We start from the raw sequence: 27,966 nt of genomic DNA on the forward strand, positions 1-27,966 counted from the left end.
TTTTCAGAATGGTCACCTCTTTTTGTTCACTGTCACCTACAAAGCCAGGGAGGTTAAGATGTGTTTTTAATGAGATAACTTAAAAAATGGGTGAAAATTTCAAAGTCAGTAGCTTCCTATAGGAGCAGATGATTGTCTGTTCAGAGAATTCGTCTATCCAAAATGACATTTTTCCCAGAGAATTCCAGACTGCTAATATGGTAATTAGTAGAAAGTTCAAAGTCTTTAGTTCCAAAGTTTATTAGGGAGTTGATTTTTATGAGTCTATATTCTGTAATTCTTAAAAGTCAAAATTGTTTAGTCGCATTTCTTTTTGAAGGAGCCAGTGTTGAAAAGAAAGCCCTGAACAGTGACCATTAGCTTCTGTGTTCCCTGTTGCCTTTACGGTTTCAGGCTTTTCAGTATTTTTTTTTAATTTTTTAAAATATTTATTTATTTATGATAGTCACACACACAGAGAGAGAGAGAGAGAGAGGCAGAGACACAGGCAGAGGGAGAAGCAGGCTCCATGCACACCGGGAGCCCGAGGTGGGATTCGATCCCGGGTCTCCAGGATCGCGCCCTGGGCCAAAGGCAGGAGCCAAACCGCTGCACCACCCAGGCATCCCTGGCTTTTCAGTATTATACAAGAAATCGATGCTTATAGAAAATTTGGAAAATACGGAAATGTGGAAGGGAGAAAGGCCACGTACAGCTGTTCTCCACAGAGATGCCCACTAACACCACAGCATGTTTTTTCCTTGTGTCTGCTTCCTTTTTAAAAGAGGGCACTTTGCTGAAAATGCATCTTTGCAATTTCACAATCGTTGATGATCCCGGTCCCTCTGGCAACTACTAAGGCGCTCTTTTTTATGTTAATGTCTGTTTAATGAGGAAGTTAGGACCGCTCTGCCCCACTAGTCTGGGAGTCCACCCCTGCTGTCTGTCCGCACTACGTAAGGCTTCAGCAGGAGGGAGGCCCGGCAGGCAGCTCCTGGCTCCTGGCCCTGCTTTCTGTGATTCCCCCCTTATCAGGAAGGAACCTCTCCACCCATCCTCGTCCTCGGTGAATGGCACCAGATAACTCCTGTGGTAACCAAACGCAAAATGTGATTGCGAGTTTTTTTCTGAATTGTTTTCAGAGTGGGAAAACGTAGAAGAGGTCCTGCCGCGCCAGGTTACAGACCTCTCATGGGGGAGCTCTGTCTTGGGGGTGAGCAGGGACTGTGTCTTCCGCTGTAAATGCCAGCAGGGTCCTTTCTTCGCCTACCTGGGCAGCTCCCCCTCCAGAGTCTGTAGAGACCTACCACTTTCCTCTAGCACTTTGGATTTGCCGGGTCTTCAAATAATTTTATTGAAAGTGAACAAATAAAACAACAGCTCACGAAAAACTGCCACAGAAATCACTCAGCTACTTTACACCTTGGCTGAGCACCATTGTGCTTTTTGTAAAAACGTGGACTACAAGCTAAGAGTGTCCTGCCTTCATCCACTAGGGACAGGCTGAGGACGCGGGGCAGGGGCATGGGTTGGGGAGGAGGCTCAACAGCCAGTGGGGAGGGAAGGAGTGATGCTTTCTCTCTTCTCCCCATTCCCTTTGATGTCCGCGGCACCCATTTGTGCATCCAGCACCCTGGTACAGCGGAAGCAGGTGCCACAGAGACGCTGAAGGAAAGGAAAGAGCCTGGAAATGTAGGACCCAGGGGCTGGCTGAGCTGGGGAGGGATGCCAGGAAAGACAGTCTGCTCAGTTTTTATTTCAGAGAAAACGGTGCTGATGAATAGGCCTTCGGGGATGCATGGATGTGGCTGAGAGTACGATTTACATAACAATTAAACTAGTTCAGTAGACCCGCCGCTCCTGAAACCAGGCCTCTCCCTGAGTGAGTATTCGGTGGTATTAATCTGCTTTATGACCCACTTTCCCCAGATGGATCATTTCTTCTCCACGGCACTAAATATGTTCAGAGACCTGGGGTCTGCGTTGGCGGGCAGTTTGAAGGTGTCTGAGGTGTGCTCTCTGCTCTCTCCCAGTGCCTATTTGTTGGACAAGGGCTGGTTACTCCATCTTTCCCATTTGTACGACCCTCAGTGCCACACTGTCCTTCCTGATTTGTGTGTGAAAGTGTATTTTGCCATCGATCCTCAGATTTTCACATATTCTCCTAATTCTGAGTTAAGGCAGAGGAAGAGGCTGCCAGGCACAGGCCCCTGGGTTGGAATGAGTTTGGAAGAATGAAGTGTTTCCCTCCCGGGCCAGGCACCATGTCGCTGTTGGCCTTCCCAGGGCCCTTTGGAATGCGCTCTTTGAAGGGCCTACATCTTGAGGTAGATAAAGGCCTTTTCACACTCTGCGTGGTGCTGATGCTACTCCACTGTGTTTTGTTTTGGGCTCTCTCCAGGATGGCATAGAGGTCTCTAAAAAGAATCTTGTTGCTTTGTAAACATCATCTGGTTGCCAGCGATTATCCCAGCCTCCCTTAGGAAAACCGGATGTGCTTCCTGACTCTCCGATCCAGCTTCTGGTTTCAGCGGCTGCTACTTTGGGGGAGATTAGCCTGAGGGTAAATCAAAGTGGATCTCAGAAAAAGACTGTACTCCCTTAGGAAAGGTTATAGAGGTTAAAATCTGACTTGACCTTAAATTATCCAAAGTAAGTTTCTCGGTTTAGTATGGAATTTTATGTGGCAGAACAAGGGCAAAAGTGCCTAGAGTGTAGTAAACTGATATAATAAAAATAGAACAATTTGCCCCAGTGGTATAAGCTTCAACTTCTCTTGTGTGACCCGGGAAAGAATTTTCTCTGAATGTTTCTGTGTTAAAGCCATAGCAGCCTAGGTCCTCCGATGGTGGGGGTGCCGGCCACGCAGGGGTGGCCCTGGCTCTTCCTGGGGAGGTTGGCAGGTGGGGTTGGCTGTCAGAGGCCCCCTTCTGGAAGAGGCTAATGGAAAATGTTACTTGTGAAAGGAAGCAGATGAGCTCTGGGTGGCTATGATCCCTCGAGCCCCAACCCCACGTCCCTGGTGCCTTATCCATGCTGTTCACAGCCTTGAATGCCATCTCCACTCCTTATCTCCCAGACAGCCCCCGCTCAGCCTTCTGGCTATGCACACCCTGCCTCCCCCAGTTTTGTTTACCTGGTTGGGGTGAGGCCCTTCATCGTGGCTCCTTAATGTCCTTGTTGCTCTAATGGAGCACCTATCACGTGGTTGTGTTTATTTGCCTCCCTGACTAGGTCGCAGGCTCTGTCTTCCAGGACAGACTAGCATTTATATTTCCTCTCAGGGCCTGCAAGGAGCCGGACGCTTAGGAAGACCTAATAAGCTGTTTGTGGGTGAGTCGAAGGCTGATGGAGTGCACAGTGGCCTGGGCCATCTCTGGGGGGCCACAGTGACCTGGTGAGCATGGCCCTCTCTGCCACCATAGTCTCTACCCCAGCACCTGGACCCTGTCCACCAATGCACACCTCACCCCAGAACTCAAGTCATCCTCTACAAACACAGAGTGTATTTCCTAACATGTGGGCATGGTTGTTAGTTTTGTGGCAGGTATATGTGTGGTCGGCTGGTGTTGAAAGATAAAGTTTCAGAATTTAACTTTGGTAAAATATGGGCTGATTTTGCCACATGAAGTTTCAATCACATGATGATAAATTCAGATCGCGTATCATGCTGTTGGTCTGAACCTCAGGGCACTGCGGGTCTGTGTGTGCTGATGGCTCCTGGCTTGAGTGGTGAGGCACTGCCTGTGGGTCCCTTCACTGCCCAGTGACAGCTTACAGCCCCATGGTGGTGGAACTGGTGGGGACCCTGCCCCTGCAGTGATGGGCTTGTGTGGGCTCCCACAGGGAAGTGCACAGAGCCATGCCTGACACTGTGGATATGATGCTGATGATCGAGGAGAGAACAGCAGACAGGAGGAAATGGCTCTGTGAGATTAGATTGTCTGGTTCGAAGCTGACTCATCAACAGCTTCGATGGTTTTCACTGTTGAAATTTTTAACAAAATTTGGTTTCTTCGTGTTTATACCTACGGAGTTGGAAGGTCAGGGCTTACATAGAGGCTGTCATTGACGGTTTCGATGACTTGATGGATGACCTGGGACGTGACTCATCCCCCTTGAGCCTCAGTGTCCTCATCTGTAAAGCCACGCAAACCCAGCTTCCTTTCTGGGCTAACGGAAGCCTGGGAAAGTACTGGATAAGTGAGTGTCCTGCCTTAGTATCTATATACTTGACCCACACATGTGGGCTGCAGAAACAGTGGACCAGTTTGTGTTTTAACTTACTGGTGAATTAGAGATGAGTACTTGGGATTTATGTAGAAGACTGTTTTATACTTTAATTAATATATTTATTTATTTTTTAAAAATTATTTATTCATGAGAGAGAGAGAGACAGAGACATAGGCAGAGAGAGAAGCAGGCTCCCTGCAGGGAACCCAATGTGGGACTTGATCCCTGGATCTGGGATCATGCCCTGAGCCAAAGGCATATGCTCAACCACTGAGCCACCCAGGCATCTATATACTTTAATTTAAAAACCGTGTGGATACCAGGTCTGTGACTCCTGCTGAGCAGGACATCTCTCCCTTGCTCCAGAGAGAGGGCCACTTGTGGAGGTGGGCTGGCCACCCGGCAGCATCACACAAGCCTGTTCCCACAGTCTGTGTAGGTCAAGACTGCTTTTAATAGAAAGTAAGCTCAGAGGGAGCCACCAGCCTCTACCACATGGAGTTAGAGCAACTCTGTGTCCCTGGCCTGCTCCCATTTTGTTGTCATCATGGTCTTTTTGTTGGTTCTTGTCATTGTGCTGTTGTCCTTGTGTCTTTTCTCCTCTGTGTAGTTCTTCCTCTGTATGGAGGTATGCATTACCCGTATAACCAGTTAGGTACTGTCCTAGGCATGAGGGACTCAGGGCACCAGGCCCCGGGTCCCAGACTTGAGACGGTCTCTGAGCTGTGAAGGGCTCTCAAGAACATCTAGAGCCGAGGGCACCGAGGACCTGGCTGATGGTGAAGCTGGGACTGGATCCCACCCGCTCTGGCCCTGGGTCAGCATTGCTCTTGCTACAAAAAAGCCTCACCTGCTTACTGACCATTCTTGCCATAATCCCGTGTGGCAGGCAAGGTGCCACCATGCTTTACGAAGGAAGGACCTAGTTTAGAGACATGTTTCTTCATGGTGCCATGCCTAAGAAGGAGTTTATTCTGGTTCAATTGAAGAAGCTACGTGCTGGTGTCTGACCGGCAGTTGCCACCAGCAGCACAAAGGCGGGGAATTTTTATATAGGGCAGCCTCTGGTAAAGCAGGCCTTAAAAGCCAAGTACACATGTGCTACTTTCTGTGTTGTATCTGTCAGAGGCAAGGACGTGGTAACAAGTACACCCAGTGACCAATGGCTGGATGGTAGCTGAAACAGAAAGAATGGTAGCCAGCCTCTCCTGGTGATGTGAAGAGCGCTCCTTCCTTGGGGGGCAGGGAAGCGGGGGGAGGGGCATACAGTCAGAGCCCCTCCTGGTGATATGAGAACTCCTTCCCTGGGGGGAAAGGGGGCCACATGGTCAGGGCCCCTCCTGGTGATGTGAGGAGAGCTCCTTCCCTGGGGGGGCAAGGGGCACTCAGGACACCTGACCTGTGAGAGGGGCTGCAGCAAGGAGCAGGCCTATCCCCATCCTCAAGGAGTTGGCCCAGAAATGGTTGCCATACCACCATTCACATCCCCTGGGAGAGAACTGATCTGGAAGGCACATGTAACCACACAGACCATGGGAATGGTTGTTATGCAATGGCCCCGGTGTAAGAGGTGATTTGGCCAAGCGGATAGCAGTCACTCTAGGGAGAGCCTACCTGGTTGTTGAGGAGGAGGGACCTCAGGAAAGGAAGACCTGGTGCTCTCAGTGGCCCTCAGATGTGTTGGCAGGTGGAGAGGGTGGAAAGGTACGCTGAATTCTGGGGCCATATGGAACTTTGGAGGTTCTCAGAGGAGGTGCCTGATATGGCTAGCAGCAGCCCACATGGATGGATTGAAGTGAGGTGACCATACGCCTGTAGGAGAGTGATGATGGTGGTAGTAACTGCATGTGTTCATGGGCCTGTGGCACATGCACTGGCCTGTGCGCCTCACCCGCTTACCGACCATTCTTGCCATAATCCCGTGTGGCAGGCAAGGTGCCACCACACTTTACAAAGAAAGGACCTGGTTTAGAGACATGGAGTCCCTCCTCAAGACAGCCAGCCAGGCCGGGCCCCACATGCGGCCACCAGGAAGTGAACTGTTCAGACATGCAGTCCAGGAAGGAGTGTCATAGCCTCTGGGAGAAGCATGTGGAACTGCGAGCTGACCTGGAGTGAAGTCAGGCTGGGCATGAGATGAACTGAGCTTCATGGTGGGACAGGGCCTCTGGGCAGCCAACCCCAATGCCAGGAATGGAGATGTGCGTCTGGAGGGAGGCAGGAGAGTGAGACTGGAGTTGGACTGTGCACAGAAGGAGGACGGTGCAGGTGACTGGGGTGCCACGGGAGCCCTTTCCTATGACCATGGCCAGAACTAGACATTCAGCATGCTTGATATTTGAGGTGGATCATAATACCTGTTACGAACCCCTGGGTCCATTCACCCTTTTGTGCTGACAGGTAGGAGAGTGCCCATGAGGCCCACACAGGACATCTGATGTGGGGGTCTCTGCTGCGCTTACTGGATGGATGTGCACTCTCCAGTTGGAAGTGTGACGAGTGCCACGACCTGGTGTCCACTCTGTAAATGGCACTGACTGAGGGACCCTGACGGAGGCCAGCCTGCTCCTCTGAAGAGTCGGGTTTACTCCTCCTGAGTCTTGACCAGCACCATCCACCTTGCAGGACAGTCCCCGCAGAAGGTGGGGGTGATGTGCTCCTTTCCATGCGCCCATCTACTGTGGGGAAGCACGTGAGCCCACTGCTCTGCCTCACGTACTTCCTCGCCAAGGGAGTGTTGAGAGCTAACAAAACCAAACCACTGCCCTCTGTGAACTGCGGATTTATTCTCATAACCTTGAAAATGGTCTCATCTGTCTTCAGTTTAAATGTGCCAGGTATCTGGCTTCTCATTCTCTGGCTTTCTCTCCTCTTGCTTGCTAATTTGTTGCTCAGATAGGTGACATTTAGTTCTGTTTATACTTCGGACTGCATTCAAAGCCATTTATGATTAAACACTGCTCAAACAGCCAGGGTGAGATTTATTGACACAAAGCAGAGTTGATGCAGACAGAGTGCTTGGGGAAGGGGAGAAGGAGTCATTTCTCTCTGTTCTGTGTATTTCCAGTTGACAAGACATGACATTTATTTTTAAATTGTGCTCATAGCTCTGTGACTTCTGCAGAACTCCAAGCCAGATTTCATTTTAAAATTATAGTAAGATGGGGATAATGGTCAGTACTTCTGAGGGCCCCTCCCTGGTCTCTGTCGGCTGATAGACATCACGTCTACATTCATAACCAGATACCTTGGCTCAGGTAATTTATCCAAGTGAATTTGTGACTTGAAAAGAAAAATTGAAAAAAAAAAAAAAAAGAAAAGAAAAATTGTCTTCCTGTCCTATTAATTTGCTGGTTCTGATATTCCTAAATAGTCAACAAAGCTATTAACCATTCTTAAGCTCATTGTACAAGCTTAAAGTAGCGAAAAGTACTTCTTTAATGTAATTATTTTGGCACAGTTACGTGCCAGGCCCTGAGCTAGGCCCTGGGCTTGGAGGAGGTTGTGGCTCCTGTCTTCAACAAGCTTGGTGTAATGGAAAATTTGCATGGGAAAGAACCAGGAGACCGTGCAGCCCACATGGCCACTCACTCCAGGAGAGCCCGTGCAAGGTCAGCTTCGCAAACAGAAGATTCCAACAGCCACTGCCCATTTGCTTTCTCTCATCTTTGAGATATTTCTAAAGCCACCCAGTTTTGAACACCAAAAAGCACTTGCTTTGTGGCTTGCAGGTCTTGTCACTTCCACACAGATGGAACAAGGACAGAGGTGAGACCATCTCTTCATGTTAACCTTGTGGAATGTGAGGGGGGAACCTCCCTTTACCTTTGCTGTCTGCTAGACATGGCCCAGGTTCAAGACAAGATCCAGGTCTTATATTTGTGTCTAAAAATAGGTCGCTTTTTTTTCTTGTTTCAGTTTTACAAAGCACATTTTATAAATTTTGGTTTACATGTTTTCTGAGAGGTGATGCGTTCCCACAGTTCAAAACTCAAAGGGTATGCAATCCACAGTCTTTTCTCTTTCTTCCCAGCTTCCTCCCCTGATAATCCATATCTGGCTTCTAGTATAGGAAAACCAGAAGATTAAATATCCTTCCCACTCTGACTTCCATTTCTCCAAAGAGAGCCATGATTACCATAATATTTTCATGCACACTTTCAGAACGCTTGCGTGCACGCGGAGGTGTCTGCAGAGCATTGCGCTGCCTGTAATCCTCCCTGCCTGGCTGAAGACCCAAATTCACAACAACAACAATCAGGCTTTACATAGGGGTAAAAAGACAGCTTTTTTGATCAGCTTTCTTGACTCTAATATAGAAAATAATCAAAAGGATCATAGATGGAATTGTGCTGTGGCGTGTGGGTATCTCATTTCCAGGAACGATCATAAATAATAGCTTCCTTTTGCTGGCAAAGAATGTTTCCAAGTGATACTCATCAGTGTCAGGCTTACTTGTGACGTGGAGCCCAGGCCCAGGGGTAGGTTCTGGCGAGATAGTCTACGTACCCCACTCTGCTGAGCCATCCTCTTTTCCAGCGGACTGGCTGGGACTTAGGCCTTCTGGCTGGTGTCAGAGTCAGGGATGCCTAACCTATGAGAAGCTTTCTGTTTATCAACAGTCAGCTTTTGACTTGAGAGAGCCAAGTTTGGAATGAATGAATAGGATATTTTGAAATACTCTGCTGTTGTGAAATATGAAACTTTGCAAGTTCTTTGTTTCTCTCTGTAACTGGCTGATAGGAGCCGGGTCTGGCCAGGCGGCTTTTCAGGGCGTATTAGTAAATTGTACGTCCCTGGACAGATCATGGCCAGGAAACTCAAGGCGTCTCTCACTGTGATTCCACCAAAGAGTACTCAACGCCCACAGTTGGTTCTTTGAAGATAAAGAATGGAAAGGAGGCAGGGAGATAAGCAAAAACAGTCCTGCCAGTGGCTATTCTCAGGCTAGGAGTTGCCAGACTTTACCCTAGACCCCACCACCTGGAATCTGTCAGTAAAGGACCAGAAACAAGTACCAACAAAATAGGGTGCCTCTTTTGAGTGTCTGTGGGAAGCCACCTTCCATGTATGAGCAGATTTCTGATGTTTCCCAGTGGAACCCGGGGCTCTGGCTGTCCGCAGTGTACGAATGCACAAACACAGGCCAGCCTAGTCTGCCTGGAGGGAAAGACAGAGGGAGCCTCCCCACAAGCACCCATGTGTCCTTGGAGCAAGGGTGCCGATTGGGCAGGCTTGGCTCAGGCAGACGTGTGGGGGAGTGCATATGGTGCAAATGGGACCTAGTCCTCCAGCAGCCGACGAGCAGAGAGCCAGCACCCCATTTTACAGATTGAGACCTGGCTTACAAAAGTGAGGCATGACAGCGTTGGCATGTTTTAATTTTATGAATTATTTTAAGCAGATTGCTTGATTTTTCTTTTTTTCTTAATCAGAATTAAAACCAGTTGTTGGTTTGTGTCTGGTTTTCGACACAGCTCTCTGGGTGAAAGGGAGGTGTGTGCTGTGTGGGGCACACGTGCTGTGACGAAGCCACCCTGTGTCTGCACCTGACCCCCACCACCTGCTGGCACTGGGCATCTGTTTCCTCATCAGTAACAAGAAGAGCATGAGCCATATCTTTAAGTCCTGTTCATTCTGAAATGTTACTATTTCAGTATAGCTTTAGCTTTAGCACACTAATCCATGTTCCCTTGTGGAGTCATTGCCATTTTCCCAGAAAGTGACAAGCGCAGCCTGTGAATCGGTAACGTGTTTGAGTTCTGATCTCTCAGGCTCTGTTGAGGTGTCAGATTGTTTTTTCTGTCACAAAAATAGTAAAACATCAAGCATCTTCACCTTTCACCTCCGTTTCCTGTTAAATGTGTCCAGACACTGTTTTGTGTGGATGAACCGGCCATAAACTTTTTTATTCCCTCTATGTGGCAGTTCAGTTTTGAACTAAAGGAGTGTGGATGCTCCCTGGTGTGCATTACTGTCCAGGGGAGGGTGTGGGTTGCTGCCCCAGGGGAGACCCTGTAAGCTGTGTGGCTTTTTCTAGCAGGTCCCAGCTCTACTGGTACACTCTTTATTTTGAAACAATTACAGATTTGGAGGAAGTTGTTGAATACATTTGGAGAGGTCTCCCATGTATGTCCCCCAGCCTCCCCAACCCCGTTAGACCATATGTGGTCATCGGACAGTAGCAGAGCCCGGAAGCTGATGTGGTACGGTGTGTGTGTGTTTATGTCATATTACCACACTGGTGCATCTCTGTGACCACCCCCTCCACTGAGACACACAACTGTCCCACCACTAATTGGTCCTCCCTGCTGCTGCCCCGGAGCCACACGTAGCCCATGCCCCAGCCCTTGGCAGCCACGCATCTGGTTCTCCAGCTCCGTAGTTTGTGATTTGGGGTTTGGTGTATAACAGACGCTGCATCACGCCCTCCATGCAGGTGTCAGAGGCCCCAGCAGCCTATGGCCTCTGCTGCTGAGGTGACTGGCCCCGGCGAGTGGCCTCCTCCCTATTTAGTCTCCACCCACAGAGGGATGTCTGCCTGACCCAGTTTGGGGACTGTTCCCAGTAAAGCTGCTGTGAACATTCATGTTCAGGTTTCAAGTGGACAGGAGCTTCATTTCCCAGTTACAAAGCCCAGGAGGGTAACTGCAGAGCTGTACCTACTGCCAGCTTATGGTCTACAGCACTGCACCACCGTCCGTTCACCTCCACTGCGGGAGACACCCCGCTTCTCCCTGTCCCACCAGGCTCTGGGGGGTACCAGTTCTGACTGTAGCTGCTCTGCCAGGTGTGTGGTGACAGCGTGGCAGGGTCTGCAGTGGGCCTTCCCCGACATCTGGGCACGGCACTTACCTCCTGTGGCTCATCTCATCCACCTTCCGTGGAACCCCTTCACGGACATGTCTCTTGGTGCTTCCTGTCTACTTTCCAATCAAATGGTTTGGTATCTACCACTGAGTTTTGAGAGTTATTCACACCATCTAGGTGTGAGCCTCTGCCCAGCGCAGGGTGGCAGGTACTTCTGCCAGCCCACAAGACCCTCATCCTCTGACCGGTGCACACTCAGAGTTTTAATGTTGGTGAAGTCCAGGTTGTTGATATTTTTTGTCTGCAATGGACCATGCCACTGGTGTTGTGTCTAAGAACTCTACACCAAGCTCTAGCTCCCAAAATTTTTTTGAAATTTGAATTTTTCCCCCCACAGGGAATGCATTGTTCCCCACTGGCTGCTTTCAAGGTATAAAGAATATTGCTTCAGTGTTCAGGTTTATTGTGCTTAGGATTCATTCACATTCTTGAATCTGTAGGTTTACCTCTTCTGCTGGATTTGGGGAACTTTTAGCCATTCTTTGAATGTTTCCCATCTACCTATGTGCTGGTCTCTTTCTGGGGCTCGGGCGACATGGATGTTTGATCCTTTGTTGAAAGTCTCATGCATCCCTGGGATCTTCTGTGTCCTCTGCTTCAGTGTGTTGAAGTTTCTATGGTGGTGCTTTTTTTTTTTTTAATATTTTGGGTTTTTTAAAAAGATTTTATTTTATTTTTTCATGAGAGATATATAGAGAGAGGCAGACATAAGCAGAGGGAGAAGCAGGCTCCCTCTGGGGAGCCTGATGCAGGACTCAATCCCAGGACCCTGGGATCACAACCTTAGCCAAAGGCAGCTGCTCCACCACTGAGTCACCTAGGTGCCTCTGTGGTGGTGCTTTAAAATCCTTGTTTCGTGGTCCTGAAATCAGTGTCATCCTATGTTGGTATCTGTTGACACTGTTCTCATCATTTGAGATCTCATTCTTGGTACGACAAGCGGTTTTTTATTGAAACCTGGACATTAGGGGGTAATATTTGAAGATGTTGGATCTTATTTAAATCCTGTTTTATCAGTCCTCCTCTGATACCACTCTGGTGGGCAAAGTGGGCACACCCATCTTTCCTTCCTTCCCACGTGCTCTCCGTGGGCCCTGAGGGCATGCCCAGTGCACACGGATCACTCCCACCCCACTTCAGCCTGCCTCTTGCTCTCTGCATGGGCTATTGTCCCAGACACCTCGGGGAATGACCTGTCCCCTAGACCCTCCCTAAGTGGGGATAGCCTGAATCCCCATCTGCAGTGGGGACAGCCTGGGTCCCTGGCCCTCAGTGCACATGGCATGTTTTGCAGGGGTCTCCACTGTGGGTCTTGCTTCTTGGGCCTCTGCAGCGCAAGGCCTGTGTGTATCCAGCCTCTCCTTGCTGTGTGTGGTGCTGTGTCTTCCTGCCACCTGGTTCAGTGTCCTTCTTCCCCTAACAGCCAAATGCTTCTTTAGAATCAGACAGACGTAGTGTCAACTCCTATAAACTATGTAGCGTATCTTTACTTCAGGTAGGTCTTTTTGTCCTTCAGTGAAGTTTTATGATGTTTCTCCATCAAAGTCTTGGTGTATCCCTGTGACTTGTTTGATCGTTTGTGTGATCATTCTTACCCTTGCTGCTGGAGCTTTCATGTCATTAACTCTCTGCTCTGAGCATCAAGGCGTTGTGCATCACCACCCTAGAGCATGCTTCTGTCCAGATCCAGCTGTGGCTTATGAAGCAGCTCAGACTCACACGGGGTCCTGGGCTTTGTGGGGCCTTGCACTATGTGCTGCACTCGAAGTGCATGGAAACCCCCCCAGAATTTCCCAGCCGGCCTCTGTTGCCTGGTGGCCTGTGGTAGTGATGTGACACCCCTCACCCCCATGGCCTTAGTGAGAAGGTGGCATTCCCTGTGACAACCAGGCCTGTGTCCTGTAGGCCAGCCATGTTCTAGAAAATGGCCTGAATTTTAATCTTGAGCTGGTAGCACTCATTAAGCTAAATTACATAAAGAATTTTTTTTAACTTTGAGAGTGAGAATTATTCCAGCCCCCCACCCATGAGAATCCTGGGCTGACAGCTCAGGCGATTTCCTTCTGTTCCATTTCACCGGGCGTTGGTGTGCCTCTCCTGTGTGTCAGGCCCCTGGATACCCCAGTGAACAGGGGTCTGTCCCCTAGGCACCCATCTCTGTGATCATAGAGTGCAGTGCATGCTGTGAGGACCAGAACAAAGTGCCAACAGAGAGAGGGTGTGGGGCTGCTATGCGCTGGGGATAGAGGTGTCCTCGCTGAGCAGGGCCCCCCATGCCAAGGGGCCGCGTCAGAGCAGAGGTGGGTGCAAGCATTCCCGGCAGGGTGGCCCTGGGGCAGGGAGGGTGAGGGAAGATACATCTGAGAGGCTGGTGTAGCCAGTCCTATGGACTCAGAAGCTTGCATTTTCTTCCAAGAGCCATGGATGGTTTCTAAGCTGAGGTAGGACCTGATTCGATGTGAGGCTTCACAAAGACCATCCTGCTGGCCTGTGGAGTGCAGAGGATAGGATGGCGTGGGCACAGGAGCCCTTGGGGCCGTCTTGACCCCAGCCAGGCTTGCACGCTCTAGCGCTCTTGCTTGGCATCTGATGAACGTAAGGGTTTTGGTGGAACTTAATACTGTTTTCATTTTTAACTGAAAAATAGCCTGGAAATACTTAAACTTTCCCTGAATTGGGATGCATGGGTGGCTCAACGGTTGCGTGTCTGCCTTTGGCTCAGGGCGTGATCCTGGGGTCCAGGATGGAGTCCCACATTGGGCTCCCCGCAGAGAGTCTGTTTCTCCCTCTGCCTAGATCTCTGCCTCTCACTCTGTCTCTCATAAATAAATAAAATCTTAAAAAAAAAAAAAGCTTTCCTTGAATTAATTCTGAGTAAGTTTAGAAGTTTGGTCACTGCCAACTTAGAACTGTCCTGAGATGTTGTAGGATGACTCTCCTCCTTGAGGGCTGTGTTGGTGGCAAACCTAGAACAGGGTCGAAGCATCACTGGTGTTTCCTCTTCTTTTGGTGGCCGCCACTCAAAGTGCTAAACATGACCAAGTTTAAGAGGCAGGAGGACAGCAGGCCACCTGGGTCTGTGTGGAACAGGTAGGTGGCCCCTGGATTTTTAGTGAAGGAGCAAGGGAAGATCGTGGAACAAACAGGGAACACGAGAGGCATCCATACTGTTTTCATTTCACAGCCCCTTCCCAGGGGAGATAGGTGAGCCATGAGCATGAGCCATGGCCGCCCTATGTCCCCAGGGAGACCTCGCCCTCCCCCCACACCGGGACCTTGCTGCAGAGACACCTGCAGTAAGGTGATGGTCATGTCCTGCCCTCATCAACTGGTCAAGAGAACGGGGGTATATGCCTTCCCCTGCTGCCTTCCAAGTGTCCCTGCTCCAGTGACTGTCCTTGCTCTCTTGTTCTACAAACCTCCAAGATGACGCCTGGAGTCTCATCTTAGCCTCCAATGTGTGTTGGTAGGATTTCCTTAGCTGAAGGAGTGTTGTGTGGATAGATTTTCCACGACACTTAGCCAGAGGATGTCTGGAGCCCCTGTTGGTGACACTGCCGGGGGAGTGGAGGTGTGGACTAGTGTCCCGAGGGGCCGCAGCAGTGCAGTGGCCCAGGGCTCACTTGTTCCACGGCAGGTGAGAGATTCTCAGTGGCGTTTCTCTCAGAAATGTGATCTGCAAGAGTGTTATGGAAACAACATAGGCATGTGGGAAAGCCAGGCATGCAAGACTGGTCCCCCTGCCCAGCCCTTCCTTGGCCATGGGCCCCCCAGCCCGGCCCTCTGCCGAGTGCCTGCTCCTTCTCCTTTCTCCTCTGGGTTTGGGTTCAGCTCCCAAAGAGCCATCATCTTGCCCTGGAGCCTCATATACAGGGCTGTCTGTTGGAGGTGTGTGACCAAAAAAGCACGGCAGTCTGCATGAAGAACCCCAGAAGGGGTGGCAAGTGCTGCCATCCAAACGGGGGGCCCCGCCATTTTTGGCTCTGTGAACCTGACTGACACTCACTAAGGCCGGTTCCTTCATGTATCAAAGTGAGAATGACAACGAGTGTGTCTTAGATGACGCTGAGGAAGTCCGTGATCTGGTGCTTGGAGGCAGTGGCCTGGCACCGGCCCTACACCCCGTGCCCTCAGGACAGTGGTGTTGCTCCCCCTGAGTCATAAAGGTAAATGTTGCTGAAGAGCCTGTTGGTCAACATCACCTAAATGTGGGTTTAATTTGTCTTCTCAAAGTTGTTTGGCTTTGTTTTGAATGTGGTAAACTGACTTATTTTGAGGACTGCCTTTGAATGACATTGCTGGTGAGAAGCCTACTGAAGGCGAAGATGAAGCCAGTGCCATGCCCAGCAGGTCTGCTCCTTCCTGGCTGGCATCCGTAGACGGGCCCTGCTCTCTGTGGACACGCCTCCTTGTTGCCTTGGCAGGATTACCCGGGCTCCAGTGTGAAGAGTGGGTTCTTGCAGGAATCAGGAAGCATTTTCTCCCCCTGCCCTCTCTTTCAGGCACATATTGTTCAAAATACCACCATTTATTCTTAAGAAATCTAAGTGACCTGGCATTTTCTGCTTCTTAGGTTTTCTGGGGCCCTTGGCATTTTGGGTTCTTGATTTGTGTGAGTCAAAATAATAATGGCATTGTAAAAGCAGCTCCCGGTGCGCTCATCAGTCCCATGCCATGCACTAAGCCATTTTTTTTTTAAGATTTTATTTATTTATTTATTCATGAGAGACACAGGCAGAGGGAGAAGCAGGCTCCATGCAGGGAGCCTGACATGGGACTCGATCCCGGGTCTCCAGGATCAGGCCCTGGGCTGAAGGCTGCGCTAAACCGCTGAGCCACCCCCCGGGCTGCCCTAAACCATTTTTGAAACTCGACCTGCCCTTCTGGGATCTGGTGTATGGATAGTAGTTTAGTTTTTTCTTCAGTACGGAGTGCCTCCCGTCCTGCCCCCCCCCATCCTGCCCCACCCGCTTTGGGGTGTGGGGGTGTGCTGTCTGCCGGGAGCAGGCCTGCTCAGGCCTGGACATATTTTGCAGAGTTCTCAAGCTCTGTCAACTGTGATAGCTTCCCAGACCTGGTCGCAGGCTTTCAGTTGTCCAGGGAAGTGGCTGGCCGCCAGTCTGGTTCCCAGATAGCAGGGGCAGAGCCACACACGCCCCGGCTGGCCGCCCCTCCCTCCCCAGCTTGGCAGCACTGTCTCCATGCAGGTTTCATTTGTGCCTGGTCGCGTTTTCCAAATTAGGAAAGTAAACTGAGCTTGGCCTTGATAAAGCAAGGATGTGATTTGTCAAGCATGCAGACGCCAGCCCTGTTGTGTTTTGACAAACGGAACCTTAAAAACAAATACAAACAGCAAGGCCTGTTTACTCTTGGGAGGTATACTTGAGGTTTATATTTTAGGGTTCTCTCTCGAGGTTTGCTGCTTTGAGGACATCAAAAGAGAAAATCTTGAAATCTAACTTTTGACTTGGATAGCAATGCCAGTGTGAGGTGGGGACGGGAGGCCTCGTGGGTTTGCCTGGAACATTCCCCTTGTTGGCAAACTCATGCTTCCCTGTGGAAGGACAAGCCTGGCTACAGACCTTCCATTTGGCGGTTGTGGTGGTGACGCCGTTCTGGCAGGCCCTTCCAGGCTCTGCCTTCAGCTTCTGGAAGCTTTTCCTCTGCCAAGTTTAACAAAATTGAACTTGTGCCTCTTTGAGTTTCCAGAATCCAGATCAGCATGCAGAGCTGATTTCTGCTTTGTTTTCTGTTTCTCATCCCCTCCTACACAGTTCAACAGCTGCTTTGTCCCTTCTCCTCCTCTGTTTTATAGAAGGAGTGATAACACAGTGGCCTTTTCTGTAATATCCTCAAAATACACGTATTTAAATAAAACTAGTGTCTGGAAAAATGGGGTGTTTTGATTACTTGATGTATGTAGTAGAGCCTTCGTTTGGTGCATGGTTACCTGGCACACTTAATAACAGCAGATACTAGGTTTTGACTACTAATGTATCATTATTATTGAATTTCATGTTAAGAGTTAGGCAGAAGACCTTCAGTTTTATAAATTTTCCTTATATGGAAATCTTCGGTGCCACATTCCAGTGGCTGGCAGTGTCCTACCCGACCAGTCCAAAATTCCTAATGTCACCTGGATGTTGTGCCCTGTGGGGTGGGGGTCTATGCATTACCAGTGCTCTCTGTGAAGAATTTCCAAGTGTAAATGTGACTGTTACATCCTGTGTGGTGATTTCTTTTTCCAGGAGTTGAGGGGGAAGCTGTGTGACAGGGGGCAGTCTGGGCAGCCATCTTTTTTTTTTTTTTTTTTTTAATTTATTTATGATAGTCACACACACACAGAGAGAGAGAGAGAGAGAGAGAGAGAGGCAGAGACATAGGCAGAGGGAGAAGCAGGCTCCATGCACCAGGAGCTCGACGTGGGATTCGATCCCTGGTCTCCAGGATCGCGCCCTGGGCCAAAGGCAGGCGCCAAACCGCTGCGCCACCCAGGGATCCTCCGGGCAGCCCTCTTGATCAGAGGGCTGTTATAACAGACAGGTTACAGTCATGGCACAGACTGCTCCCCTTCCCCCCCCCATTTCAATGACACCGTGACCTCTGGCAGCCTGGCAGAAGGATGGCTGGGGGGTCTGCTGGTGGAGTGACTCCAGCCTCCAGACGGCACACGGGGCCACCACAAACACTGCCATCTCCGCCAGAGCCTCTCTAAAAAGTGTAGACGTGCTTGGAGCGGCTGAGTCAGCGGCTCCTGGCCCACCCCAAGTGATGGAGTGATGGACCTCCCTTGCCTACCGCACGTTCTCTGATTCTTCAGCCAGTTGGCTCTACTAAACAGTGAAGGTATATTGTCCATGTCCTTGCAAAGTTAATCTAAGACCAGAAAATTCTAATCATTTTTCTGTGGCTTGTCAATTCCATGGAGGCCAAGTTTTAGCTGTCCCCCCTCCATCATGCCGTGGCTCTTACAGCACTTAGATTAGAATTTATCTCCCCCTGCCTTGTACCCACATGCTGTTTTATATGCCTTTACCTCTTGACTTTCGATTCCAGAAATAGGTCATGGTGAACTTGTGTTGCATGCACTGTGTGTGTGCCAGGAGAGCAGAGCGGCCGTAGTGTGGTCAGCACCCTGCCCCAGGCAGTTAGCAGCCCAGAACCAGGAGCGGGGACCAACAGAACAGAGTCTTGAAGAGTATAGGTCCCTTAGGACAAGGCTGTGTCCTGTACTTCATGGCTGGCTCCCAGGAACTAGTGATGACTTAAGTGCTATGTCTGCATGGTAAGATCTGTGGGTCAGGCCAGCTGGACTTCCTGGAGTATTTTCCTTAAATTGAGTGGAAGGAAAAGGTAAAAGAGAACTGGAGTTGCTCGCGGCACATAGAGCCCCGGTGTTTCTGTGACTGCCATCCATAGGGTCCAGTCTTGAGGTCTGCATCAAAGCCAAGCAGCACAGGACGGGCCCTCCAGGGTCTGTTCAGTCCGACACTGACCTTAAGGAGGCCAGGACACTGGAGGTGGTGGTTCTGAGCTTTGTGGTTCTTCTATTCACCCAGCTGGATGGTCTTCAATGATTTTCAGGCAAGTCTAGAAGGTATTTACTTTTCTGCCCCATTGACTTTCCAAACTGTAAAGCTCAGGAGCTTGCCTTACACAGTGAGGCAAACCAAACTTTTGGTTTGTTTTAAACCCAGTACATCCCCACAAAGGCATAAGAGTGTCCCTGGGAAGACCCTGGGGACCTTCCCCTAGGGATCCTTACCCTGCGCTGCCCACAGCTCTGCTGGGGTGCTCTGTGTCCCTTCTATATGGCAGGAGAGAAACGGCCATGTGGAGGGTGGACCTCAGTGCCAGATGGGAGTGGTGGGTCATTTCAGGATTGTTCTGAGAGCTGGCAGGCTTCCTCCTGGGGCCAGCATTCATCAGGGTCTTCGGCAGTTTCCCAAACATGCCTGAGAACAAGGCTTTATGAGGAGTAGTTGTCTCCTGGGCAATGCCCACTGGACACCTAGATTCTGGGCTCTCCCCCACCCAGATGACTCACAGTCACTGGTGAGCCTCTAGCCTCAGCCGAGTAACACTGTAGAAGTTACCTCAAATCCTCCAGGTGATACTGTAGAAATAACCTCAAATCCTCTGCAGCTGGTAGGAGTCTCCTAGGAGCAGGACGTTGCTCCCAAGGAAGGAGGGTGAAATAATTTTGAAGGGGCCAGAAACCCCAAGGTGTGCCCCCTTGGCCACCTCCTGCAGAGGGATGCCCAGGACTGCCGTGAGCCCCACTTAGCAGGCTGTGTGAGACACGGGAGGGTCATCACAGCTGCACCCAGCCAGCCTCCAGGGGCCCCCATCTAATTGCCTTCTCTACTCGGGCTTCTCAGGTGAGGGCGGAGCCTCTATTTTTACCAAGGAGCCCTGGCTTTGACCAGGCCTTTGGCTGCATTTCTGTGTTTTAGCATTTACCACAGGGGCTTGAGTATCCTGCAACCTTTTTTTCTTTTTCTGTAGAAATAGTTTTGGCTTGATTATAAATATATTGTTTATTTTTAAAAAGAAAACAGACCATACATTTGAAAACATAAAGAAGAAAGCAGGGGTGCCTGGGTGGCTCAGTCCCTGAAGTGTCTGCCTTCTGCTCACATCATGATCCCAGCGTCCTGGGATTGAGTCATTGTCAGGCTCCCTGCTAAGTGGGGCACCTGCTTCTCCCTCTCCCTCCATCCACCTCTCCGCCTTTTGTGTATGTGCGCCCTTGCTCTCTTTCTCTCTAATAAATAAATAAAAATCTTTACAGAAGGAAGCAAAGTTACTTCTCAACATGTATTCTTTAATTTGCCGTGTATGTTTCCCACACCCAAGTTGTTACTGCGCTGACCGGGACCCAGAGCTAAGCGTGTGGATAGGATCAGAACCGAGCCTGTGACCACCTGCTCCCAGGCTGCTCTGGCTGGCCGGGGTCACAGCTGTGTGAGTCAACCAGCCTGAGGAAACAAGGCTGAGGGGTCAGTGCAAAGGTGGAGGGAGCTGGCAAGCAGTCAAGATCACAGCCTCGGTTCATAGAGGAGGGACGAAGACCAGGCAGAGAAGGTTGGGTTTTGAGTTTTTGTTGGTGTGTCAAGGACTTCACCAAGCTGGTGCCTGGTCAGGGACAACAGTCCTCGCACTTTCCCGAATCTTCGGCCATCTGCTTCCCTTGGCTCTTCCTAGTTCTAACTTGTACTGTTATTCCTGCCCCTTTGGTCTGCCTGTGATGTGCATCCTTAGCTTCACTATGAAGGTGGTCCCCATGGCCTGACGAGCCCCCATGGCTGCAGCCTCCCTTCTGCGGTTTTGGCTGTTCTAGCAAATGCATTAAAGTATTAGTAAAAATAGATCTTTTAGGCTAAAAAAAAATGATTGTCAGAATCCTTTGATGTGGGGATTGTATATGTAAAAGTTTTACAAACCCATTTCCTGAACAGTCTTATTTTTCTCCCAAGTTCTTAGGAAAGTCAGAGCCTCTAGCTCCCCTGGCATTCTAATTCCAGACGTAGGTACATGGGAACCGCTGTGGGCTGGGCCCACCCTGGGAAAGCTTCCTCTTTGCCTCCACCTGGAACAAGGGTCTGGAGCAGGGTGGGAAGGGAGGGGCGGGCTGGAGGGGCTCTGCGGGCTGTTGAGTCATGTTTTGTGTGCCTCCCAGCCCTGCCTTCAGAACAGGAGGCCTGGCAGTGTTTCCACTGTTCTCAATCCCCCTGGGGCAGGAGCACACGGTGGAACTGGGCCAGGTTTAATCCTCCATGAGGTTTCTGGAAGACCTGTCACACCTTGCATAATTCTAAAGGGTTGGTTATTAAGTATTTGCTCCCTCCCCCCATTCACGAATATTTCATTTCTTTTCTTTTTTTTTTAAGATTGATTGATTGATTGATTGATTGAATTATTATAGACATAGACAGAAAGAGAGGCAGAGATAACAGCAGGAGGGAGAAGCAGGCTCCATGCTGGGAGCCTGACGCAGGACTCGATCCCGGAACTCCAGGATTGCGCCCTGGGACAAAGGCAGGCGCCAAACCGCTGAGCCACCCAGGTATCCCCGAATATTTCATTTCTTAAAGGACATTGTAGCAACACTGAAAGAATGTTTTGATATGAGTGTGGGGTCCTGAAAGGCCCAAGGATCTTTCATCCGTCTTTCCCGTCTCTTCTGCTCACAAGAACATCCGTGTGCCATTGGCTGCTCACTGTGTGCCAGGCCTCACACTCAGTGTTGTCAATGCATTTGAAGAGACCTCCCAGGTCCCCCCACACTATTCCCACAGCTCATTCTCAAACCAAGCCTGTCTTCACGAGTCAGCTATTTGGTCTCTGCACTTCATCACCAAGTATCACACTCCTCTGTGGGCCAGCACTTTGTGAGTTCTTGGTATGCCTGGATTCTGTGTGTGCTTCTAGTCACTTTGCTTAGACCATTCTGCTTAATACTCTGAAGAACCCTGTGAAGTATGCTCTAAGGATACCCTGTGCTCCTTGATGAGGAAAGCAGGCCGGTGCATTAAGAGACTTGCCCAAAGATGTGCAGTGATGAAAGTGTCCCAGTAAATGGCCACATAATGTTTGTCTCTGAGTACACACCATAGTTTGTTCAGCGATTCCCCATAGGGAGCTCTTTAGCTGTTTACAGTTAGGATATAGTTTTGGTTTTGGTAACCAAGGTCAAAATAACAAGGGTGAAGTTGATACAGTCTTAACATAAGCTGCTACAGCAGCTCCTAGGCCTTTTCTATTACATTGTTGTGTTACCCAGTGTCCATCTGATGGCCTACTCTGGCTGCTGCAGCTCCTGCCATCACATCCTCATTCTGGCCATTGAAAAGGAAAAAGTGAAGAAGACATTCTGTTCTTCTTCATGGCATGCCTATTTGCATCCCATTAACCACCACGGTCTCATGGTTGCAGGAGAGGCAGCGAAGCATTGTCATTTGGGCGACTGTGTGCCCAGCTGAAACTATTCACTGTAGGATGTGTATCCAGGGAACTAGCTGCCTCTGTCATAGTCTGCCTTTTAACCACCCATGTATTTGTCTGTCGTCTTCCAAAATAAAAACACTCCTCCTTATCAAAGGAGGCAGCCTCAAGTCCCGCTTATGACGACACCCTGTAAAGTATAGGATCTCTGGTGACTAGTGCATCCCTCCATCATAGCATTACAGGTGGTCCTCTGTGAAATGCTGAGCTGAGCACAAGGAAAGGGGAGGTGGCCCCAACTCTTCAGTTGGAAAAGAGAAGAGCAAGAAGCACACTCACTAGTCATAGACATTGTTCATGCCAGTTCCCACAGGGCCAGGCCCTGTGTCTGCATTCTGGAAGGATCTCTGCCCACCAGCTCCCTGGCCTCATCTCTGCCTGTCTCACTTGAGTGGTGACTTCTTTGAGGCCTCCTGAAGCCATAGGCTTGCCGGGCTGGTGCCCGATCTCCAGCCACATGGCAGCTGCTTGAGAAAGATGTGGCATTCCTTCTCCCACAGCCCATTGCTTGGAGCCACTAAAAGCCACATCAGCATCCTTGTGTACACTGATGCTCACTTCCCCATGCATCCAGTCCCCAAAGAGTTCTTCTCTCTCTGCCTATTTCTCTCTCTCTCTCTTTTTAAGATTTTATTTACTTATTAGAGAGAGAGCAAGAGAGCATGAGCAGGGGGAGGGACAGAGGGAGAGAGAGAGAAGCAGACTCCCTGCTGAACAGGGAGCCCTATGTGGAGCTCAATCCCAAGACCCTGAAATCTTTTCCCCCCCTTTTTTTAAATTTTGATTTATTATTTATGATAGTCACACAGAGAGAGAGAGAGAAAGGCAGAGACACAGGCAGAGGGAGAAGCAGGCTCCATGCACCAGGAGCCCGACGTGGGATTCGATCCCGGGTCTCCAGGATCACGCCCTGGGCCAAAGGCAGGCGCCAAACCGCTGTGCCACCCAGGGATCCCAAGACCCTGAAATCTTTTTTTTTTTTTTTTTTTTTTTTTTTTTTTTATTTATTTATGATAGTCACAGAGAGAGAAAGAGAGAGAGGCAGAGACACAGGCAGAGGGAGAAGCAGGCTCCATGCACCGGAAGCCCGATGTGGGATTCGATCCCAGGTCTCCAGGATCGCGCCCTGGGCCAAAGGCAGGCGCCAAACCGCTGCGCCACCCAGGGATCCCCAAGACCCTGAAATCTTGACCTGAGCCAAAAGCAGATGCTTACCCGACCAAGCCACCAGGTGCCCCTCTCTGCCTTTTTCTTATGTCTAGAATGAAGATCACTGTATTTATATTGATATCAATAAGGATTAAACAAGCTCTTTTTATCTCCAACAATTTCCTAGCTGGTGGGGCAGGTGATGGGATTCCTCCCTAAGGACCAGATGGAAGTGAAAGTGAGCACCCCAGTCACCCCCAAATCACTTAGGCTCCTTCATGCCTGAGCAGGACCAGAAGCAGCCTTCCATGCTGTGATCTTTGACCTGTTGTTGAAGACAGTGGCTTCATGTGCAACCACAGGATGTTGATTTGCCTCAACTTCCAGGAGCCTTTGGCTCCCATGTGGGCCCAGGGACTGTGCATGTGGCCCCAGGGACTGTGCAAGCCTCGGGGAGACCCTAAGTATGGGAACTCTAGAGCAAGAACATTTCAGAGGAGCTTGAATGAGATGTAATTCACATAGCAGGCAGCTAACCCACTCAAATTGTCCAGGTCAGTGGTTTTGAGTCTGTTCACAGTTGCACAGCTACCACCACAGTTGATTTTAGAATATATGTCTCACCCCTGACAGCCAGCCCACCATTGCCTCCAGCCCTGGGCTGCCCCCCAACTCCTCTGTCTCTGGACAATAGGGCAGGGATCCTGGAGAGAGATCTGAAGTGCTGTCCCTCCCAGTGTAGGTGCTTGCTTGCCAGAGCTGTGCTCCAGGCTGGGGCAGTGAGTGCTAGAGTGCACACGCCCACCCGAGGCTGGGATACCTCGCGCTGAAGGCGGGCGCTCAGTGTGTGGTTGGGATCAGGTCAAATGTGAAGCACCTCCAAGAGAATAGCTTTAATTGCAAAACATGCTCATTAAAACTCCACAACCAGGGCCCTAAACCGGAATGAAAATATTATAGGGAGAGAAGTAATTGGTGAACCCGGGAGCACCCTGGGGAGAGATGCCTGTTTAAAATTAAGTAGCTTCCTAGTGTTTTTCCTCTTAGGTAGGAGACAGTTTGCCTCAGGATAATTTCTGGAAGAGTGAGTCAGGAGCTGCTTTTGAAATAGCTGCTGCAGTAAATAATATGAAAATGTTTATTGTTAAACCGTAATTGGAAATGACTCTTACGGTAGGAAATTGGCCCGTTTGAATCAGTTATAGATGGTGTTTGATTTTGTTACTAATTTGCTAACCCAAATCCCTGACCTACAAAATGTTGTGTTTGATTTTACTAAAAACTCCACCTGTGTGCACATATTATCTGGAATCTTTGTTTTTGAACTGGAAAGTGTCTGTTCAGAGTCTCCTGTTTTATTAGCAAAGAACACACAACTACAGAGGCCAAGGCAGTAAACTCACTAGAGGTTCTAAGCCACTCTTCTTCCTGTATGCTGTTTCCTTCCATGTCAGTCTCCACCCTACACCTCGCCCTCACAGGGGACTCAGCAGTGGGCCCCCCACCCCCACCCCGGGTACCTCACTCACCTCCTGAGAATCACACTGTGGTGTGGGGGTGGTGCAGCCCCAGCTGGCCTGGAGCCTGGCCTCCCCATCCCCATTCCAAGGATTCTATGCTAGCTCTTGTCTTCACCTGAAACCCTGTTTTCTGACATTCCGTTCTGCCTTGTGACCTCTGCCATAAGCCAGAAGCCACATCCTCTTTCTGGTTGCCTTGATGATTGTAGGATGCTATGATCTTGTGTTAGCATGAGGACTTTCACGGTGTGGGATGTCAGAACTCCAGCTGTGTGCCCTTTTGGCAGGTAGTAGAATGTAGCTTGTGTTGATTTGCAGCTGATGAAGGAAGAGACCAATGGTAAAAGACAGACACAGTGCCTTTAAATACTCATCATTACTGCTTCCGTATTGAACACTGTAGGACGGGGCTGCATGCGGGTGCGTGTGTGCACGTGTGTGCCTGTGTGTGTGAATGCATGAGTGCGTGTGTGTGTGTGTGTGTGTGTGTGTAGCCCTCAAGCATCTCCCAGGTTCCAAACTCTTTCCTTCCTTTTCTGGTTTGGAGACGGCAGCCCATCCTTGGCCATGAGCTGGGACAGATGCTGGCTCGGCTCTGAGTCCTACAAGAGCTGACAGGCCTCCAGGTCTGGGGAGACTGGAGGCCTCAGAAAGCGTCGGAGGAAAATGTGTGATGTAACTTTTAGCCAAAGTACTGATGAAGGAAATTTCTGCTGGGTTGCGGGAAAACTAAGGAAAGTGGGAGCAACATCAAACGTTTCTTTAACTATGGCTTACAAGAGGAAAATTGCAGAATATGTTTAAGTGGCCACGAGGGGCCTTACGCAGGACCTTGGGGGTGATGTTGACATGACAGGACAGATACCCCAACCCCCACCCTAACGCTGGTGCTTAGACTGCATCTCCCAGAACTAGTGCAGCATCAGGAAATGGTGTCAGAACGCCTTCGTTCTCATTTTAGGTTTGGAACTATGAAGCTGGTACCTGTGGGTTCAACAGCAGCCTGGTACTTTGCTCCCCACCTTGGCTAAGACCCCCAGTCCTCATGCTCTTGCTTGGGTGTCTCTGGAAGAATCCGTACTGGCCAGTCCAGCCGGTTTGAGTTACGGACTTTCTCTGGAAGTTGCAGGCAGCCTGACTGTTAGAGCAGACGCTTGCATATGCTGCTGAGTCATTTCATGAGCGTAGAAAGCTCAAGAGTACTCCTGTGGGCTCACAGACACTCACTGCCTCTTGGGTGCCCAGAACCTGTTTTGACCTACTCTTAAATCTAGTTTTTTAAAAACTATTTTACTAAGAGAAAAAAGGGAATTCAGATGAAGAGGGTGTTTACTGCGTCCCTGGGAGTTTGGAGGTGTACTCGCTATGTAAACAAATAACATGAGCAGGAGTGAACCAGCAGCCTGCTGGCGGAGGCTTCGTGTGGTCACGCTGGGGAGGACTTTCACACTTCTCGAGCTGTGAATCACTTGGCATAACCTGAGCACCTTTCCAGAACTACTGGGAGAGCACCAAAGGTGGGAGTTTACATCCATCCTCTCCAGGCCCCGCCCCACGACACCCCCCATATTTTACAAAGAGCCTTATCTAAGCAATTGCTACAGGCAAGACTGTCGCTTGTCTCTGCACAGGCAGCCTGTTCTCATTTGGTTTTGTGTTTTTGTTTGTAACTAAGTCCTGCACTTAGCAACCTGTTAAGGACTTGTCCGTCTAGAAGGTAAGTGTGCTGGATAAGTAACGTCCAGATTTTACAGGTAGATGTTCCTTGGAGGCAGGCGACCCAGGGTTCCTGTGGCACACACAAGGTGTGACTTGGATATGTGAGGCTGGGTTGGTTTGCATGCAGTCACCTGCCAGTAGAGAAACTGAGATGCTGAGGATGCTGCTTGTCATAGGGTGTCTGTCTTTTCCACTTGCTGCATGAACGGTAATCATGGAATTTCAGTCTCTCAACAAGCTTGGGTACCCAGCGGCCATGCTGGTAGATGGGAAATGACTCTGTGTGTCAGAGCCTCTGCTAGGGACTCACCTGGGTTCATAACTCTCTCTTCACATGTGCGGGAAAAGGAAGACCCATATCAGTGTTAGCAAGTGTCCTGATGAAAGCAGCACACATAGGATTTTTGGTTCACTCCCTGAACTACAAAATGACGGTGGGGTTCTGTTACAGAAGGCAGTTATGTGGTGACCTAGAACATTCCTCTGCCGACTCCCACCTCCGCCTTCTCCCCGCCTGTTCTGCACTGACCTGTGTCCTCTCTCTTGTTACAGGTGCACTTTTCGGTTCCCCAGCACGGCCATAAAGATCCAGTTCACATCACTATACCGTCAGGAGGAAGCCCCGGCGTCTCCCCTCCGGCCCCTCTACCCGCAGATCTCCCCTCTGAAGATTCACATTCCGGAGCCGGATCTCCGCAGCTTGGTCAGCCCCATCCCGTCCCCAACTGGCACCATCAGGTGAGTGACCTCCTCTGGCCTGTGCGCAGCCCACCGTGAGCCTGGGCCACACAGTCCCCTCCACAGAGGAAGAGGAAGATGACACAGAAGTTCTAGGTCTTATACAGCATTCTGTGTGTTTCTGGAAAATTGCACAGGGATGGAAATTTTGGAACTATTTTAAGTGCATCAAGGGACTTGACGACTTAAAGAAAATCTCTGGAGAATTCTCTCACAGAGTGAGAAGTCCCTGCCTCCTTAATCACTTTTCAGTTTGCAGTTCTGTGTAGTAGGGGCTTTCTTAAAAAAAAAAAAAATAAAAAAAGCACAGGCATGATTTTTTTTTAAGACATTGAAAATATTTTCAAGTCATATCTGCATATCAGGATTTGAACTTTGTTTTTCTAAACTTTATTGGTGAAGTTTTAGGAATCGCTCTGGATTTTGAAGGAGGGAACATCCTCAAATGTTCTCATCATTGGCATGATGTACAAAGAAGCTGTAGGGGAAGGTTTCAGGGAGATCTACATAGATGGAGACTAGCCAGGCTCTTGACTCAGTGCCACGCAAGTCCTGCCTTCTACCCATTCTGTTACCTGTCTCAGGGTCAAGATTTATACATGTTAAACTATTTTAGAACTTTGTTAAGGACATTCTCAGTGAAACTCGCTTTCCTTTTACTGCGTGTATGACCCCTGGGGTGCAGTGACCACTGTGCATTTTGGTGCTCCCACCACAGCACCAGCAGCCTCCCCCATGGCCAGTGTGTCAT

At 49.7% G+C, this 27,966-nt stretch overlaps 1 protein-coding gene across 1 annotated transcript in view; it reads left to right on the top strand.

The window, feature by feature from the left end:
- The window catches only part of FOXK1 (forkhead box K1), a 68,151-nt gene that overhangs the window by 17,858 nt on the left and 22,327 nt on the right, over window positions 1–27,966 (top strand). The window contains exon 2 of the mRNA XM_077907659.1: window positions 27,030–27,215. Within this exon, the coding sequence (XP_077763785.1) occupies window positions 27,030–27,215 (186 nt within the window). The remainder of the gene's footprint in view (window positions 1–27,029; window positions 27,216–27,966) is intronic.

This window comes from Canis aureus, chromosome 8 (genome assembly GCF_053574225.1).
Source record: "Canis aureus isolate CA01 chromosome 8, VMU_Caureus_v.1.0, whole genome shotgun sequence".
Taxonomy (NCBI): Eukaryota; Metazoa; Chordata; class Mammalia; order Carnivora; family Canidae; genus Canis; species Canis aureus.